The sequence below is a fragment of the Nyctereutes procyonoides genome, unplaced genomic scaffold (genome assembly GCF_905146905.1).
Source record: "Nyctereutes procyonoides isolate TBG_1078 unplaced genomic scaffold, NYPRO_anot_genome, whole genome shotgun sequence".
NCBI classification, from domain to species: Eukaryota; Metazoa; Chordata; class Mammalia; order Carnivora; family Canidae; genus Nyctereutes; species Nyctereutes procyonoides.
This window is the reverse complement of record NW_026575044.1, coordinates 42,865,861-42,883,933: the sequence shown is the minus strand read 5'-3', so window position 1 is coordinate 42,883,933 and position 18,073 is coordinate 42,865,861. Positions and strand designations below refer to the sequence as shown.

At 36.0% G+C, this 18,073-nt stretch overlaps 1 protein-coding gene across 3 annotated transcripts in view; it reads left to right on the top strand.

The window, feature by feature from the left end:
* The window catches only part of MYOM1 (myomesin 1), a 132,734-nt gene that overhangs the window by 8,039 nt on the left and 106,622 nt on the right, over window positions 1-18,073 (top strand). For all 3 annotated transcript variants that reach the window (XM_055324291.1, XM_055324292.1, XM_055324290.1), the window contains exon 3: window positions 17,765-17,905. In XM_055324291.1, coding sequence (XP_055180266.1) covers window positions 17,765-17,905 — 141 coding nt within the window. The remainder of the gene's footprint in view (window positions 1-17,764; window positions 17,906-18,073) is intronic.

Genomic DNA, 18,073 nt, shown 5'->3' with positions numbered 1-18,073 from the left:
TCAGCACAGCATCCTCCTTACCACTGTATCTTTATAATAACCCTGAGAAGTAGAAATTAACTCCATTTTAAAAATGAGAAAATTGGAGAGCAAATTGATTGAATAACTTTTCTTCCTTGCACTAAGAAGTGGTAAAATGATTTGAACCCCCAAACCCCCCATCCTTTTCGTGGGTAACCAGTGACAGTTATAATTGGCCAACTCCCCTTGACCTCATGGCCACCAGATTTTTCTTAAAGCATCAATATATAGTTTTTCATTATATTTCATTTTATTTGCCCTCCTTCTGGAAAAGCCATTGAGCACCAAAATAACTAAAAGTCAGAGTAGGGAACAATGGATCCTAGGAGCATTCATGAATGCTAAACCTAGAACCTCACAGACGTTTAACTTGTCACTTAGACACAGTGACTCACAAGGGACTGTAGAAGTCACCAGAGTGGGGATGAGAAATCTGAGGTATGAGTGACTTGCCCGAGGCACTTTGCCTACCATTAAATTGTGCCCTCACCTACACTCATGTCACATTGATCGACTCCCCTCGGCTGTTACCCGGATGATAACCTCTTTTCAAACTATTATAGTTTGCAAAGAGCACACTAATGCTCAAAACAATTCCAATTCAGACACAAGATACCAGTGCTAAAAATAAAGACCACTAAACACAGAAACCCTTGTCTTTTATTGGCAGGTCTGATTACAGCAGGGACTGAGGGGGACCTGAAAACTTGCTCCATTTCCCACGCTGGTGTGGTTTCAAAAGATGTTACCAAAGAAATCTACTACCTTGTGGACATTTTTGTGTCTTAACCTCAACTGCTGGTATCAGACTAGTATCCATTTTCTACATACTCATTTCCAGATGTTACAATGCAAAGTGGATAGTCTTTGGGGTCAAAGAGCCCTGTGCTTCCTACAGTTAGGCTTGTGACTTCAGAAACTAGTTCACCTTTCAGTTTCTTCATCTGTGAAATGGGAAAAATGTTCATCCCTCGTGTTTCGAAGTCTAAAAGAAATAATGACATAATGGGATGCATGAGTGGCTCAGTGGTTAAGTGTCTGCCTTTGGCTCAGGTCCTGGGATCCTGGGATCGAGTCATATCAGGCTCCCTGCAGGGAACCTGCGCCTCTCTCTGCCTATGTCTCTGCCTCTTTCTGTGTGTCTCTCATGAATAAACAAATAAAATCTTAAAAAAAATGAATGACATAAGGTATGGAGAACAGTCATTGAGATTTAGATATTGTTCATTCATTCAATAAATATTTACGGGGTGCTTCCTGTGTGCTAAGCACTGCTCTAGGTGCTTGGGATAAATCACTGAACAAAACTGACAAAGATTTCCTGCCTTCATGGAATACATATTCTAGCATAGAGAGACAGGCCATAGACAATATAGTCATGCTGGAATGTAATAGAAGTTATGGAAGCAATAAAAAAATAGAGTAGGCTAAGAGGGATCAGGTATGTGGAGCAGGAGGGCAAGTCGGAATTTTAAATAGGGTAGTCAGGCCTCTTTAAGAAGGTGTTATCTGAGCTAAGACATGAAGTAACAGAGGGAGTTATCTGGGGGAATAGTGCACCAGGGCATCAGGAATAGCCACTGCAAGGCCTTTTAGCAAGGAACAGCATCAAAGCCACTGAGGGAATGGAGGAGTGAGGGAAAGAGTAGGTGAAGATATCAGAAAAGTAATGATAGGGCAAGGCTAACCATATAGGGGCTTGTGGGCCATTGTAAGAATTTTTTATTCTGAGTTCCAGAGAGGAAGTTGTGACAAAGTTTTGAGCAGAGAAATGACATGAGCTGATGTAATTTGTAATAGGATCACTGTGGCTGCTGTGTGGAGAACAGACCGGTGCACAAGCAGAAGCAGGTTACCCAGGTAGGAAGCTAATGCTATAGACCAGGCAGGAGCAGATGGGCAGGCAGAAAGGATATGGTGAGCATATTTCTGGATCTGTTAATTACTACTAATTCTTAATTCTACCAGATTTTTTCGTAGGGCTTTTCAGCTTCCACAGCCCATAGTTTTGAGGCTGTGAAAAGATCCATGCAGATTTTCTGTATATGGTTTATTTTCTGAGATTCTCTTTAGGTAATGTGATGGTTGTAAAACCATGTGCTTATTCTCCATTCCCCAAGATCTAACAAAGTAGCTTGTCCCACTGTTAGTGCTTTTCATGGTACTTAATAAGAAAAACACCTGAAATAAACATGGTTGTATGGGGATTTGAGTCCACTTGTAGATTTCAAGTAGCTGAATCTGAATTACAAAAAACTACTGAACCATAGACTGTTATAGGAAATGAAGTTTGCTTAGAAAACTACTGATATATCCAGGTTGTGTATTCTTATCTTTTCTCCCCTAGAAATAGTCTTATAGCCTCTTCTCTAAATAAAAGTTTAATTATTATATATAAGGGAAAAGCACCACAGTTTCTGGGTTGCAAAAATCAATACAGCTCTGGGATTTGTCTTTGAGAATTTAAGTATCCAGAAAATGATGAGTAACATTATTTCCCATATAATCAGAGAAGGTGAGAAGAAAATCTAATGAAAGCAGAAAAGCCAGTTACTTATTTTCATCCTGCAGAAATAGGCAAGTTTATTACCAACTGCTTATTTAAAAGGCAATTATGTTCTGAATCCCAAAGACATACCCTAAGTCCAAGGAGAGAGAGAGTAACTCTCACCATGTGTCCATCTCCTGTCCCTCCTCTCACTGCTATAAACATGTAGTTTGTTTGCACAGAGAGAGCTAGGAGTATCACTCTTGAATAATACCAGCTTCATGTGATCAGCAGTTTGTAGATATGTGGTACTGTGAAATGGCAAAGCAGGAAGAGACTAAAAGCTCATCTAACTCTAGCCCTTCCTTTCACAGATACTTACACCAAGGCTAGGAAACATGTGGTTCATTTTCTGCTACCTATGCTTTACTCTATTACCCAAAAATATTATTTGCTGGGCTCTTTTGCAGGTTAAATTCAAGTTTAGATGATACAAGATACCTTCAGATCTTCCACAGACAGGTGAACCACCCTGTGAGAAGAAAGGCATATCCTTTAATAGAGTAGGAACAGAAGGGGTCAGCCAATAGTGGAAGAAGGGCAAAGTGGTAACTCCTAGGCTCCAATGTGAAATGTTAGCTCTGGCTGGCTGGGCCATGGGGTGTAACTGAGCTTTCCCACAGAGGTCTCTGAACTCTGGAAGGCCATGGGAGTTGTTGCAAAAGGCTTGACCTTTTCCACAGCAGCTTTTCTAGATGAAGCAAAAGAAAGCAGGAGCACCTCAAGTGAGGAAGGTAACTTCCATGCCACCACAGTGACCATCCTCAAAGTAGGGTGTGATATGAGTTTCTGGGCTGCCTTGTAAACAAGTTAATAAGACTAACTTTTAAAATCCCTGGACAATTTTTAGTTCACAGATTTAGTTTATAAGGCATCTCCTGACACTGTCTTCAGTCAGAAGAATATAATTTCCTGCAGAAATTATATGCCTGCAGAATATAATTTCAAGGAAATAAGGAGTAATCCATTTCACTTCTGCTTAAAAATAGGCCATAATCTAGATTAATTTCTAAAATAGAAATGGATAAAAACTGAAGGGTATATGTACATAAGAACCACAAAAGATTTAAATCTCTCAGTGGTTTACTCACCTGCCTTTACTAGAACACGTGACTGTCTACATTCAGGACGAGAAGTGGTTCAGACCTCCATGGTATTTGCTTGTGGATCATGGCTATATGTTAGCTGTGGAAAGTTACTAAGAAGAAGATAAAATGTTCCTTACTGGTAGAAATTTAAATTGTGGGAAAAATAAAGCAATAAATGGAAGAAAAGATTGTGGTTATATTCCTATCTAAGTAACTAAAGATTTTTTAGAAACTAAAAATGAGGGGCACCTGGGTGGCTCAGTGGTTGAACACCTATCTGCCTTTGGCTCAGGTTGTGATCCCGGGCCCTGGGATGGGGTTCAGGACCAGGGATAGAGTTTTTTTAAAATAAAAATTTAAAAAAATAAACTAAAAATGAGATATTTCTATGGCTGAGAGTGAAATGGAGAGGAGGAAAAAGGATAAGTGTAAGGCAAATAATGCAAAAAGAAACAAACCAAAAACCCAAGGATGATCATTTATTATGACACTACTATGACATTATTACTGACACTATGTCAGTAAATTTCAAGAGTGATGTTGATCAAACTAAATCCATGTTTATATCTTATAAGAAGCTTTTTCTGCAAAGTATATTAGCAAAAAAGGAAGGACTCAGAGCCTCTTACTTATGTTCAGGAAAACTTTCATGTTTTCCTGAAACCTTCATAAATGTTGAGATTGGGAAAAGAGAACTGAAAGGTCAGTAGAAAGTGTTGAGCATGACATGATACCCATATCAAAGGAGGATCATAGAACAAAGCTGCTCTAAATCAAAAGTAGATCCGAAACAACCTTTTCATAAAACCCCAAAGAAAGTATTGTCTTTCAAGTTTTGCAAGGAGAAATGTGGCTGATGGAAAAGTAGAAATGAAAAAAGGACTGCAAACTTCAAGCTTGTTTCTGACCCTCCAAGGGGTCCTTAAGATGAAAGAGATGGAGCTTCAGATGCGAGAAGCCCCAGGAATGGTTGACTAGATGAGCAAAGACAGACAAAAAGGATGGTTTTCTAGAAGCTGACCCATAGTTCACTAAAATCACTGTTCTTTCCTTTCTTCTGGTACATAGCTGGGCATTTTGTTTATATGTAACAGTACTAGGTTGTAAATACATATAAAGATGCCGATTTATTTATTTATTTATAAAATCTTTTATTTATTTATTCATGAGAAACACAGAAAGGAGAGAGAGAGAGAGGCAGAGACACAGGCAGAGGGAGAAGCAGGCTCCATGTAGGGAGCCTACTGTGGGACTTGATCCCGGGTCTCCAGGATCAAACCCTGGGCTGAAGGCAACGCTAAACTGCTGAGCCACCCGGGCTGCCCTATTTATTTTATTTTTAAAAGATTTTATTTATTTATTCATGAGAGACACAGAGAGAGGCAGGCATAGGCAAGGGAGAAGCAGGCTCCCCATGGGGAGCCCAATGCGGGACCTTATCCTAGGATCCCAGGGTCACAACCTGAGCCTAAGGCAAAGACTCAACCACTGAGCTACCTGGGTGCCCTGAAGATGCAGTTTTAAAGGAAAACTGTTGTAATAATAAAAATGAGTTCAGCTCTTTTGTAACCATTCAGTAAAGTCTAATGGCAACACATATGTAAGTCAGCAAAAAAATGGAATTTTTATTTTAAGCTTTTGCACCTACCACTGTCATCCTGGGATGACCTACCCATCTTTCAATGTCCAGCTCTTCCACAAAGGATTCCCTGATAACCTCAGACAGAAATTTTCTCTCAAGCCTGTGAATTCAACTTTTGTTTGCACTAGTCTTTCTGCTTATCTGCCTGCCTTTCTTCTGTCCTGTGCTTTCTTCCTTGGTTGACATTACACAACATGTCAGGCCTGGTAGCATTTATTCCCCTATTTAATTGTAAAGTTCTCAGAAAGCAAAGTCTATAATTTATCTTCGTATCTCCCTCCCACCTTAGTCAGACACAGTATTTTGCAGACAGTGGAATCCGAATAGATCTCTTTCTAGAATCTGTTGAATAAATCAAATGGTTAAAGAGAGTTAAAGTAGAAACCTGTGAAAATTTCAGTGATACTCTAACGTAACAGTCTGAAAGGCTATTTTTCAGTTAACTTTTCTCCTGCACTTTCTAAAATATCAGCTGGATTGTATGCTAAGCTTATATTTTACCTTATGAGAAACTCTTCAACTATTTTTCCAAAGTGTCGTTACTGTTTTACACTCCCAAAGCAATGTATGAGGATTCCATTTTATCTGCATTAGTTATTTTCTGTCTTATGTATTATAGTCATTCTTCTGAATATGTAGTAGGGTCTCATTATGATTTTAATTTGCACTTAATGACTAATGATATTGACCATCTTTTATATGCTCATTATTTGAACAGGTGAAATACCTGTTCAAATTTTTTGCTTATATTTAGTTGGATTTTTTCTGCTTATTAACAGTCATTTAAATATTTTATATACAAGTCCTTTATTAGATATGTATTTGCAGAGGATCCCTGGGTGGCTCAGCGGTTTGGCGCCTGCCTTTGGCCCAGGGCACGATCCTGGAGTCCCGAGATCGGTCCTGCGTCAGGCTCCCAGCATGGAGCCTGCTTCTCCCTCTGCCTGTGTCTCTGCCTCTCTCTCTATGTCTATGATGAATAAGTAAAAAAAAAAAAAAAAAAAAAAAAAAGCCTTTTAAAAAAAAGATATGTATTTGCAAGTATTTTTTATCATTCTTTTCATTTGCTTGACAGTGTCTTTCAAAGGCCAGAACTTTTTAATTTTGATGAAATTCAGTTCATCAATTTTTTCTTTGGTGTTATATCTAAGAACTCTTTGGCTAACTTAATATCATAAAGGGTTTCTCTTATCTTCTAAGAGTTTTATAATTTTAGCTTTTACATATAGAAATTTGATCCATTTTTAAATTAAATTATGTGTGTGTTATTGAGTAAAGTTCTAAATTCATGCTTTCACCTATGGATGTACAATTGTTCCAACACCATTTGTTGAAAAGACTTTCTTTCCTCCTTTAATTCCTCAGCACCTTTATCAATAATTAATTGATCATAAATAGGTTTGTTTCTCTCAATTCTGTTCCATTGATTTATATGCCTGTCCTTACACTGGTGTCACTGGGATTTAATTACTGTTGCTTAGAAAAAGTTTTGAAATTGGGGAATAGAAGTCTTCAAACTTAGTTCTTCTTTTACAAAAAATTTTTGTCTATGTGTTCCTTCATATTTTTGTGTAAATTTTAAGATCACCTTGCCAATTTCTACAAAGAAAAACATCTACTGGGATTTTGGTAAGAATCATATTGAAACTGTAGCACAATATTGAAAAATGTGCCATCTTAACAATGTCAAGTCTTTTAGTCCATGAACACGGAATATTATTTACTCAGATATCTTTTCACCATTATCATAATAATGTTTTGTCATTTTCAAATATAAGTTTTATACTTCTTTGTCAGTTATTCCTAAATATTTTATATTTTTGGTACTATTATAAATGCAGTTGTTGTCTTAATTGTACTTTTGCATTGTTTGTTGTTAGTATATAGAAGTATAATTGATATATGTGTTTTGATTTTGTATCCTGTAACCTTGCTGAACTAATTTATTATATTAGTACTAGTATTTCTTAGGGTTTTCTATATACCAGATTATATCATCAACAACTAAAGGTAGACTTCTTCCTTCCAGTTTTGTTTTCTTTTTTTAAAAACTGATTGCCCCAGAAACTCTAATACAGTGTTGAGTAGAAGTGGCAAGAACAAATATCATACCCTTATTCCCAATCTCAGGAGGAGAGCATTTATTTTTTACTATTAAACCTGATATTAGCTATGGATTTTTCATAGATGGCCTTTATCAGATTGAGGAGGTTCCCTTCTCTTCCTGTTTTGTTGAGTTTTTAACATGAAGAAATGCTGAATTTTGTCAAATACTATCATGTATGGAAATGATAATGTGATTTTTGTTCTTTATTCTATTAATACGGTATATTACACTAATTGATTTTCAAATGATAAATCAACCTTGGATTCCTGGGATAAACTCCACTTAGTTTTATATTTTAAATGTTGCTAGATTCAGTTTGCTAATACTGTGTGAAGGATTTCTGCATCTATGTTCATGAGGGATATTGGTCTGTGGTTTTCTTTTATTAATGTCTTTGGCCTTTTTTGTTTTGTTTTGTTTTGTTTGGCTTTGATATCAGGTGATACTGGCCTTATAGAATAAGTTGGGAAGTCTTCCCTTCTCTGTTTTGGAAGAAATTAGAAAGCAGTTGGTTTTAGTTCTTTAAATGTTTGATGGAATTCATCAGTGAAGCCATTTGGGCTTGGGCTTTTAATTGTGCAAATATTTTAAATTACTAATTCAACTTTTTGATTTGTTATTGGTCTGTTCAGAGTTTTAATTTCTTCTCAAACTAGTTTTGGTAACTTGAGTCTTTATAGAAATTTTTCCATTTCATTTAAGTTACTGAATTTCTTGGTATAAATGTATCTACCATATTTTTTGTGAGTCTCTTAATTTTTGTAAATAGTGATGTTTCTCTTTCATTCTTGACTTTGATAATTTGTGTCTTATCTCTTTTTTCATGGTTAGTCTAGTGAAAAGTTTGTCAATTTTCTTCATCTTTTCAATGAACCAACCTTTGTTTCACTGATTTTATGTTATTGCTCTTTTTTTGTTTCATTGATTTCTTCTCTAGTCTTTATTATATCTCCCTTCTCTTTGTTTCATGTTTAATCTTTTTTCTAATTTCTTACTGTAGAAGCTTAAGTTATTAATTTGACACTGTTTTTCTTTTCTAAGATACTTAAAACTATAAACTTTCCTCTAAATACTACTCTAGCTGTATCCCATATATTTTGAGATGTTGTGTTTTTTTATTTCTTGCAATTCATAATATCTTCTAATTCCATTGTGATTTCTTTTCTCACCAATGTGTTATTTAGAAATATGTTGTTAGTCTCCTGATACTTGAGGATTTCCTAAATTCTTTCTGCTATAGTTTCTTATTTAGTTCTTCTGTTGCCAGAGAATATATTTAGTATGGTTTTTTTATTTTAGATTTTATTTATTTATTCATGAGAGACACACACAGAGGGAAAGAGAGGCAGAGACACAGGCAGAGGGAAAGAGAGACAGAGACACAGGCAGAGGGAGAAGCAGGCTCCATGCAGGGAGCCCAACGTGGGGCTCGATCCCAGGTCTCCAGCATCACGCCCTGGGCTGAAGGTGGCGCTAAACCGCTGAGCCTCCCTGGCTGCCCCTATTAGGATGATTTAAATCCATTTAAATTGATTGATATTGTTTTGTGAGGTAGCATATGAACTGTCCTGGAGAGTGTTGAAAAGAATATGTACTTTGTTGCCATTGGGTAAAGTATTCTAGAAAGGTCAGTCAGGTCAGATTGATTCATAGTGTTATTTAAGACACTTGCCTCCTTGTTGATTTTTGTCTAGTTCTATTGAGAGTGGAGTATTGAAGTCTCTAGTCCTTTTCAATTTTCTAGTTTTTCATTCAGTTATGTCACTTTTTGCTTCACATATTTTAGGACTCCATTAGTAGGTTCATATAAATTTGTAATTGTCATATTTTTCTGAGGAATTGACCCTCTTATCATTATGAAAAGTGTCTCTCTGTCCCTAGCAATATTTTGGTTTAAAGTGTATATTTTTTGAAGATTTTATTTATTTATTCATGTGAGACACACAGAGAGACGCAGAGACATAGGCAGAAGGAAAAGCAAGCTCCCTGTAGGGAGCCCAATGGGGGGACTCGGGACTTGATCCTAGCATCCCAGGATCACACCCTGAGTGAAGGCACACACTTCATCACTGAGCCACCCACATGTCCCTACAGTGTATTTTTTTAAATATTAGTATAGCCACTCTGACTCCTGTGGCTATCATTTGCATGGTATAACTTTTTCTTTCTGTTACTTTAGCACATGTATGTCTTTGAATTTTTTTTTAAAGATAGTATTTTTAAGAATCTCTACAACCAATGTGGAGTTTGAACTCACAATCCCCAAATCAAGAGTTACATGCTTTACCAAATGAGCCAGCCAGGCGTCCCTCTGTGTCTTTGACAAGGATGTAGAGAATCTTTGTACATTGTTGGTGGGAATGTAAATTGGTGGAGCCACAGTGGAAAACAGTATTGAGATGCCTCAAAAAATAAAAAATAGAAATGTCATAGGATCTAGTAATTCCACTATTGGGTATTTAACCCAAGTAAAATGAAAACACCAGTTCAAAAAGACATATGCACCCCTATTATTTACAATAGCCAAGATGTGGAAGCAACCAAAGTGTCCACTGATAAATGAATGGATAAAGATCATGTCATGAATATATATATATATATATATATATACGTGTGTGTGTATATATATAGATATATACTTCATTCCATTATATGTATATTCCATTTTCTATATATAGGAATTATATGTATGTATTAGAATATTATTCAGTGAAAGAAAAGGTAAGATCTTGCCATTTATAACATGGATACACCAAGAAGGCATTATGCCTCCCCTCCAGCAATCCTCAGTTTGTTTCCTATGATTAAGAGTCTCTTATGGTTTATCTCCTTCTCTGATTTTGTCTTGTTTTATTTTTTCCTCTCTTCCCTTATGATCCTCTGTTTTGTTTCTTAAATTCTATATATGAGTGAGGTCATATGATAATTGTCTTTCTCTGATTGACTTATTCCACTTAGCATAATACCCCCTAGTTCCATCCATGTTATTGCAAATGGCAAGACTCCATTTTTTGATAGCTGAGTAGTATTCCATTGTATGTAATTATATCACACCTTCTTTTTCCATTCATCTATCAGTAGACATCTGGGCTCTTTCCATATTTTGGTTATCATGGACATTGCTTCTAAAAACATTGGGGTGCAGGTGCCTCTTTGGATCACTACATTTGTATCTTTGAGGTAAATCCCTAGTAGTGTAATTGCTGGGTTGTAGGGTAGCTCTATTTTCAACTTACTTTTGCTACTTTCAAGATTTCTCTCTGGCTTTGGTTTTCAACAGTTTGATTTTGATTTATTGAGGTGTTTATCTCTTTGTGTGTGTCTTGGGTTTGTTGAACATCTTTGATCCATAGAGTAATAGTTTTCATCAAATTTGGGGAAATTTAGGCCATTATTTCTTTAAATATATTTTCCTATCTTTTCTCTATCCTCTTTTCAATATTACTGCTACTCATATGTTGGTATTTTTAATATTGTCCCAAAGATCTCTAAAGGTTTTTAAAGTTTTCTTTATTCTTTTATCTTTCTGTTTTTTAGATTAGGTAATTTTTATTTTTTATTTATTATTTATTTATTTATTTATTTATTTATTTATTTATTTATTTATGATAGTCACAGAGAGAGAGAGAGAGGCAGAGACACAGGCAGAGGGAGAAGCAGGCTCCATGCAGGGAGCCGGACGTGGGATTCGATCCCGGGTCTCCAGGATCACGCCCTGGGCCAAAGGCAGGCACCAAACTGCTGCGCCACCCAGGGATCCCCCTAGATTGGGTAATTTTTAATTCCAAGTTCACTGATTCTTTATTCTATCTAAAATCTGCTGTTGAGTCCATTTAATAAATTTTTCATTTAAGTTATTATATTTTCAAACCCCACAATGTTCCTTTGATCCTATTTTATAATTTCTTTTTTAAAGATTTATTTATTTATATAAGAGAGAGGGTGAGAAAGAGAGAGTGGGGGGAGGGACAGAGAAAAAGAATCTTAAGCAGACTCCCCTGCTGAGTGTGGAACCCAACATGGGGCTCAGTCTCATAACCCTGAGATCGTGACCTGAGCCAAAATCAAGAGTTCGACACTTAAATGACTGAGCCACCCAGGTGCCCCACCCCCCATTTTGTAATTTCTGTCTCTTTGTTGACATTCTTTTTTTGAGTCATTGTCATAATTCTTTTTTTCAATTCTTTAAACATGGTTTCCTTTATTAGTCTTTGAACATATTTATAATAGCTGCTTTGAAGTCCATTAAATCCAGCATCTGCACCCAGAAAAAGTTTTTATCTATTGCTTTTTCTGTTGGTGTGGATTACATTTTTCTATTTCCTGGAATGTCTCATAATTTTTGTATTGTTAAAAATTGGACACATTAGATAATATATTGTAGCAATTCTGGATTCTGTGTTTTCCCCTAATGTGTTGTCATTGTGTTTTGGTTTTAATATCTTGTTTAAATGCACTTTACTGTGTGTGTATAAACTGTGTGTATAAACTATGTGACTATTGATGTCTCTACTCAACTTGCTTTTTAAATTATTGTTCTCATTTTTGAGTCTGAATTCATAGGGATCACATTGTGTTTGCATAGGTTAATGACCAGTAAATGAATGGTCAGATATTGTGCTCAAACAAAAACTTTCACTCTCTGGCAGTAGATCTGTATGTATGTTGGGGAGGATATTTAAAGTTCAGGTAACTTTTAAATATATACATCCTGGCTTTGCTTACTTCTAGAGTCTCTTGTCTGTTCTCTACACATGAACATAGGATTAGTCAGCCAGTGATATGTGGATAATTTGAGTCCTCTCCAGTTTTTCCTATGCAGCACATGGTGAACTTTTGAAGCCTCCTGTGGTGGTCTTATTTCCCAGATCTTTCTATTAAATTGCTGACTGATCTACCAGTCTGCTGATTTTCCCAACCATGATTGGAACCTTCAGCTAACTCAATTGCTGGTCTTCCCTTGTTTGCTTTCCACTAGATTGCTAGTGTTTCTCACAATGCTGCTAGATATGAAGTTTTATCATGTTCTGCTCCAAATCAAGTCAACCCCCTCTGGTAATGAACATTCTGATTGTCAAGCTTTTTTTTTACTTTGATGGAAACACCGTATAAACTGAGCTGGGGGAGGAGGAGGGGAGAAGGCTAGGCAGAGTGACTTATAAACTTCCATTGTTCATATCTAAAGTTCAATGGCTTTTTTATGAATACTACTTCTCAATGTAGTGTATACCTTTGGTTGATTTTCAGGGCCCTGAATGGGTTGGTTTTGACACTTGTATCCAGCTTTTTCATTTGTTTTTGGGGAGAGTAACTGCTGAAGTATTCATTCCATCATACTAGAAGTCCCACCTCTACATTGGTCATTTTTAATAACTACTCAGCAGATTCTGGTGTGAAGCCAAGATTGAGAATCACTGAGTTAGGATATGATGACAGGAGGATGAATGATTTCAATTTCATTCATTCAATAAACATTTATTGAACACCATCAGTCACTGGACACAGTGCAGATACAAAGATAACTGAGACTATCTCTCTCTATGAATGGTCATAGGCAGTGAGAAAGATAGAAAGAGCAATAATGTACTATAACCTGAGCATATAGGGCTGGGTGATGCTGGGTTTGGGAGCAGTGCCTACAGCCCATCATTTTTCTAAAACATGCCAATAGGTTATCACATTTTCAGAAAGTAATAAGCAGATCCCTACTTAATGTAAGTATGAATAAAGTTTCTCATCTTGGGGAACTAGGACAGTTCCTCCCAAATTATATGATGGTTACAAACATAACTTTAAGGAGCTAGCATTTTATTTCATGTAAAATTTAACAAGTTTTTTAATGCTGTATTTTCTCCTGAACTGTGATAATTTCATAACTTGTGAGTAAATTCAGGAATAGCAAATCACTGTGGAAGTCATTATGGGCAGTGTGATTTGGTATTATGGTCTCCAGAGTGGTGTGTTCACAAAGGCAAACCATGGAAATATTAGCACTACTTTTTTTAAAAAAAAAATCTAATTTGGTCTTTAAATGTTTCTATTGATTGAATGTTTCATAAAGTATAACTATTTATATAGCAGTATATGTGTATAACTTATAAATAAACAAATATAGGTAGATACACTCAATATTTTTGGATTGGGAATATTCAATCACAAAAGTCAGAGACCACTGGTAGAGTGGTAAGAACATTGACCTAAAGGGTATTACTCCTACTTCAGCTACAAACTTGCTGTGTGAAAAATGGGCCGGTTACAAAGGTACTCTATGTCCTCTAAATCTATAAAACAAGGAGCTTGTTGTAAATATCCTTGAGATCTCTTCAGTTCTGGGATTTTATAAGTGATTTTGTTCTTTATTTTCCTGTCCGGTATAATTATTACATTTAAAGAACAGAAGGTTATCTTTTGTTGTTGTTCTTCAGTATTTGAATTGGATGAAGGTGTAAGCCTGTTTCTGAGTTCCTGGAATATTTCCAAAGACAGCTCTCTGTACCTTGGCTACATTCCATCTCTTTGATGTTGCTGACTGTAAATATGATGATGCCATACACACTATGACAGTTCTTTAAATTCTGTTAAATTTAGGCATAAATTTCGGCAAAGGACATACCCCAGTTAGTAGCAGAGGGCAAAACTTTGTACATAGACACAGTTACATATGTGCAAGTGCATGTGTGCACACACATCAATCCTTAACTATTGCTTAATTTCATTGCCTTCATAAACTAAAATTCAGAAAGCTTCAAGAAAGCTTCAAGATTTAAGCTCAGTACACAAAGAACATTAATTGTAGTTTTAATAGTTAAAAGAGCCAAATAGATCCATGCATATCAAGTTTAGTGTCTACTCAGAAACTGACTTATGAGATAGAGGATTATTTTCAAAATTTAGATATAACTTAAAACTCAAGAGGTTAGCAAAACCTTATTTCACCTTTTAATTTTTTTAAGATTTTATTTATTTATTTATTTATTTATTTATTTATTTGACTGAGTGCAAGTGGGTGGCGTGGGGCACGGAAGGAGAGGGAAAAGCTGCTGAGCAGGGAGCCCGATGAGGGGCCTTGATCCCAGGACACTGGAATCATGACCTGAGCCAAAGGCACTTAACTGACTGAGCCACCCAAGTGCTCCTATTTCACCTTTAAAAAAGTTTTTTTATTTAAATTCAATTTAGTTAACATATATTGTATTATTAGTTTCAGGGGTAGAAGTTAGTGATTCATTAGTTGCATATAATACCCAGGGCTCATTCCATCAAATGCTTTTCTTAATGCCCATCACCCAGTTACCCTATTCACCATCTTCCACCCCTGCCTCCAGCAACCCTCAGTTTGTTTCCTGGAGTTAAGAGTCTCTTGTGGTTTATCTCCCTCTCTGTTTTTATCATATTTTATTTTTCCTTCCCTTCCCTTATGTTCATCTGTTTTGTTTCTTGAATTCCACATATGAGTGAAATCATATGTCTTTCTCTGACTGACTTGTTTTGCTTTTTATTTCACCTTTTGATTTAAATTCAAAGGAATTTAAATTTTATATATTCTTAGAACATTCTCCTCTAAAAACAATATTCAACTTTAGAATTCAATAGAATAAGATGTTAAACTTCATTGTTCATGGATCATAACAAAATAGACTTTTGATGTTTTTTCTTCAAATAATTAGTTACACTGATTATTACATAGTTCCTTAAAACTTTGTTTCTCTGACTTAGTTTTGTTTGCTATTTTCAATAAGGAGTTATTGCTAAATAGTCTGTTGACCTACTATTTTTACATTTCATCCCTTACATGCTCTTTTTTTTTAAAGTTTATTTATTTATTTGAGAGATTGAGAGAGAGAGAGCAGGAACAGGAGAAGGAGAGGGAAAGGGAGAGAATCCCAAGCAGACTCCCTGCTGAGCACTCATGGAGCTCAGAGCTTGATGTGGGCCCTATCTTACAACCATCACAGCCCGAGCTGAAACTAAGAGTCAACACTTAATAGACTCTGCTACCCAGGTGCCCTGCTTTTTTTTTTTTATTATTAGTATTCAAAAGCTTGAAGAAACTTTAGAGAACATAACAAAGGTTTTTTTTTTTTTTTGTAAATACTTTGGATTTTTAAAATAATACTATATAATATAAAATATCATAATGCTTTTTGTGAAATTCTTTGTTCCAAATATCATATGAAATGGAAACTGATAATAGTGCCATGAATCTTTACCATAAAGTTCAATATTAAAAACCAGGTTCTGTGATTTACCTATGAGGATGGAGTAATCACATTCTGGCACATTCTATATAATAAGTGCATCATTTTAAAGATTTATCTTAATAGGAAAAATGGCAGAAAAAAGGAACAACAACACAACACAAAGAATGACAAATCATAGCTGTTTCCATGTAAATAGATGTTGAAAATATGAGCTCATGTAAATGACTATAGGCACAGAATTAACGTAAAGAAAAAGAGCAAAGAACAGAAAAATGAGAACAAAATGAAAAAATGCAAGTGTTTTATAAATAGAAAGAAGGAAACTCTTAAACTCCAAAATTGATTTTATTTTGCATGGTAATGAATTAAAGAGGAGAAGGAAAATACCACTTTAAACTTAGACCTGTATTAGCACAGCCTGTACTTTGTCATCTGCTGGGAGTATAGGATGCAGTCATTTTGCTGCTGCCTAGAACATGCAGCCAGGAACAAATTTCACTCAGCCTTCCAATTGGCAACCAATCCTCAACCGTGAATTCAAGGTTCTAACCTTTAATTTTAGTGCTGATCATAAACTAGGACTGAGATATTCACCACAGGGAAGGAGCTAGTTAGTGGGAGAGGAAGAAGTTTGTCACTTTATTCTGGGGGATCAAAGGCAGTAGCCCACCTTCTACCCTCCCCACCACCGCCACCCGGCCAAGAGCCACTGCACTCTCCTATACTTTCTAGAAGCCCTACAGTTCTGTGCTACTTGTTTAGCAGAGGATAGATATACTTGCATTGTTATGTGTTCGTTTTGCATTATGTGTATATTTGCCCTGTCTTCTGCTTTTGATTTAGGTCATCTCTTCGCTTTTCCTAATGCCTCTCAAAGATAGAAAAAGGATGAGGTTTGGATGGTTTGGAAGGTGTTTCTGTTTCAGCTGTTTGCTCTTCTCATGACACATCATACACATGCTTCACTTTCTTCCCAAATTTTCTCGAGACAAGGGGACTTTTTAATACTGTTTTATTTTAGAATTATTTCAAATTATAATGATAGTACAGAATTCTGGTAGACTTCCCTATTGTCAACATCTTTCATTACAAAGTAGTCAGGGGCTTTTAATATGAGTCCACAGATTATTTTTTTTAAAGATTTTATTTATTCATGAGAGACAGAGAGAAAGAGAGGCAGACACAGGCAGAGGGAGAAGCAGGCTCCATGCAGGAAGCCCAGTGTGGGACTCAATTCTGTGACTCCAGGATCACACCCTGAGCTGAAGGCAGACGCTTAACTGCTGAGCCACCCAGGTGTCCCAGAGTCCACAGATTAATTTGAGAGTCCATGAGCTCCTGAAATTCATGGCCACTTGTATATATTTGAATGAAAATGCATTTCATTTCATTCAAGAACCACACAGATTAAGATTGCACTTTTGGATTTATCAATGCTTTGCCCTAGGTGCAATACATATACTCAAGTTTCCTGCCATGCTAATACATTTTTAAATTTATTTAGCACACTATCTACCTCCAAATGCACATTTGCACAAATATGTATGGGCGGATTTTTGGTACAACAGAACTGACCAAAGGGTTCTTTATCACATCCCTGTAATTCTCTGAATTACTAAACACTATGTGTTCACATAAAATGTATTAACTCTTGTTTGAAGAACTCAGTGTTTCTTCTAAGAGAGGAGTCTGTCTATACTACATAAAGGTCTCAAAGTTTGAACCTTGGGGTTCAGAATGGTTTGGTGGGAAAGGGAGAAGGGCTCCCTATCCAGAACAATTTATATTTTATCAGTCTCCTGAAAAGATTTGGATAAAACCACATTTATAGACTTCCTAAGTTTTGAACATTAATTTAACAGGAAAGGGTATTTGGAACTATTACAAAACATTACTGTTTTCTCTTGAAACTTTGGGGGTGGTAGATAACAAAGCTGTGAAATTACAATAGACCTAATTTTCTCTTGTGTCTACATAGAGTGCATTGTATGAAGTCTTTCTCATTTCACTTAAGTTCTAAAGACGAAAGATATTATAACAACAGAAATCCAGGATTCTGTGAAACCTCCCCCAAGTTAAAACTTCTGTGCATAAGCAGTTTTGAATATTTTCAATGCTATTTTTGCTTATTTCCTAATATTAGGGGTTTTGTTTCAGACTTACAGATTCCAGTCTGATGTTAGAAGATTATTCATCCAAGTTAAGCCCCCAAGCAAAGAGAGCCAAGAAGAGCCTTCTCTCTGGGGAGGAGAAGGAAAATTTGCCAAGTGACTATATGGTGCCCATTTTCTCAGGACGGTATGTATGCATTCTGTTCCTGGCTTTAAATATTTGAAAATGAAGAGTAAATGTCAGGTAATAATAATAATTGCAGCTGATATTTATTGAGCACTTAACTATACTGATTGAGAAAGATGTAAGGAACCTTGGAACTCAGCACTTAGGGAGACTTGTTCATTGTGAAAA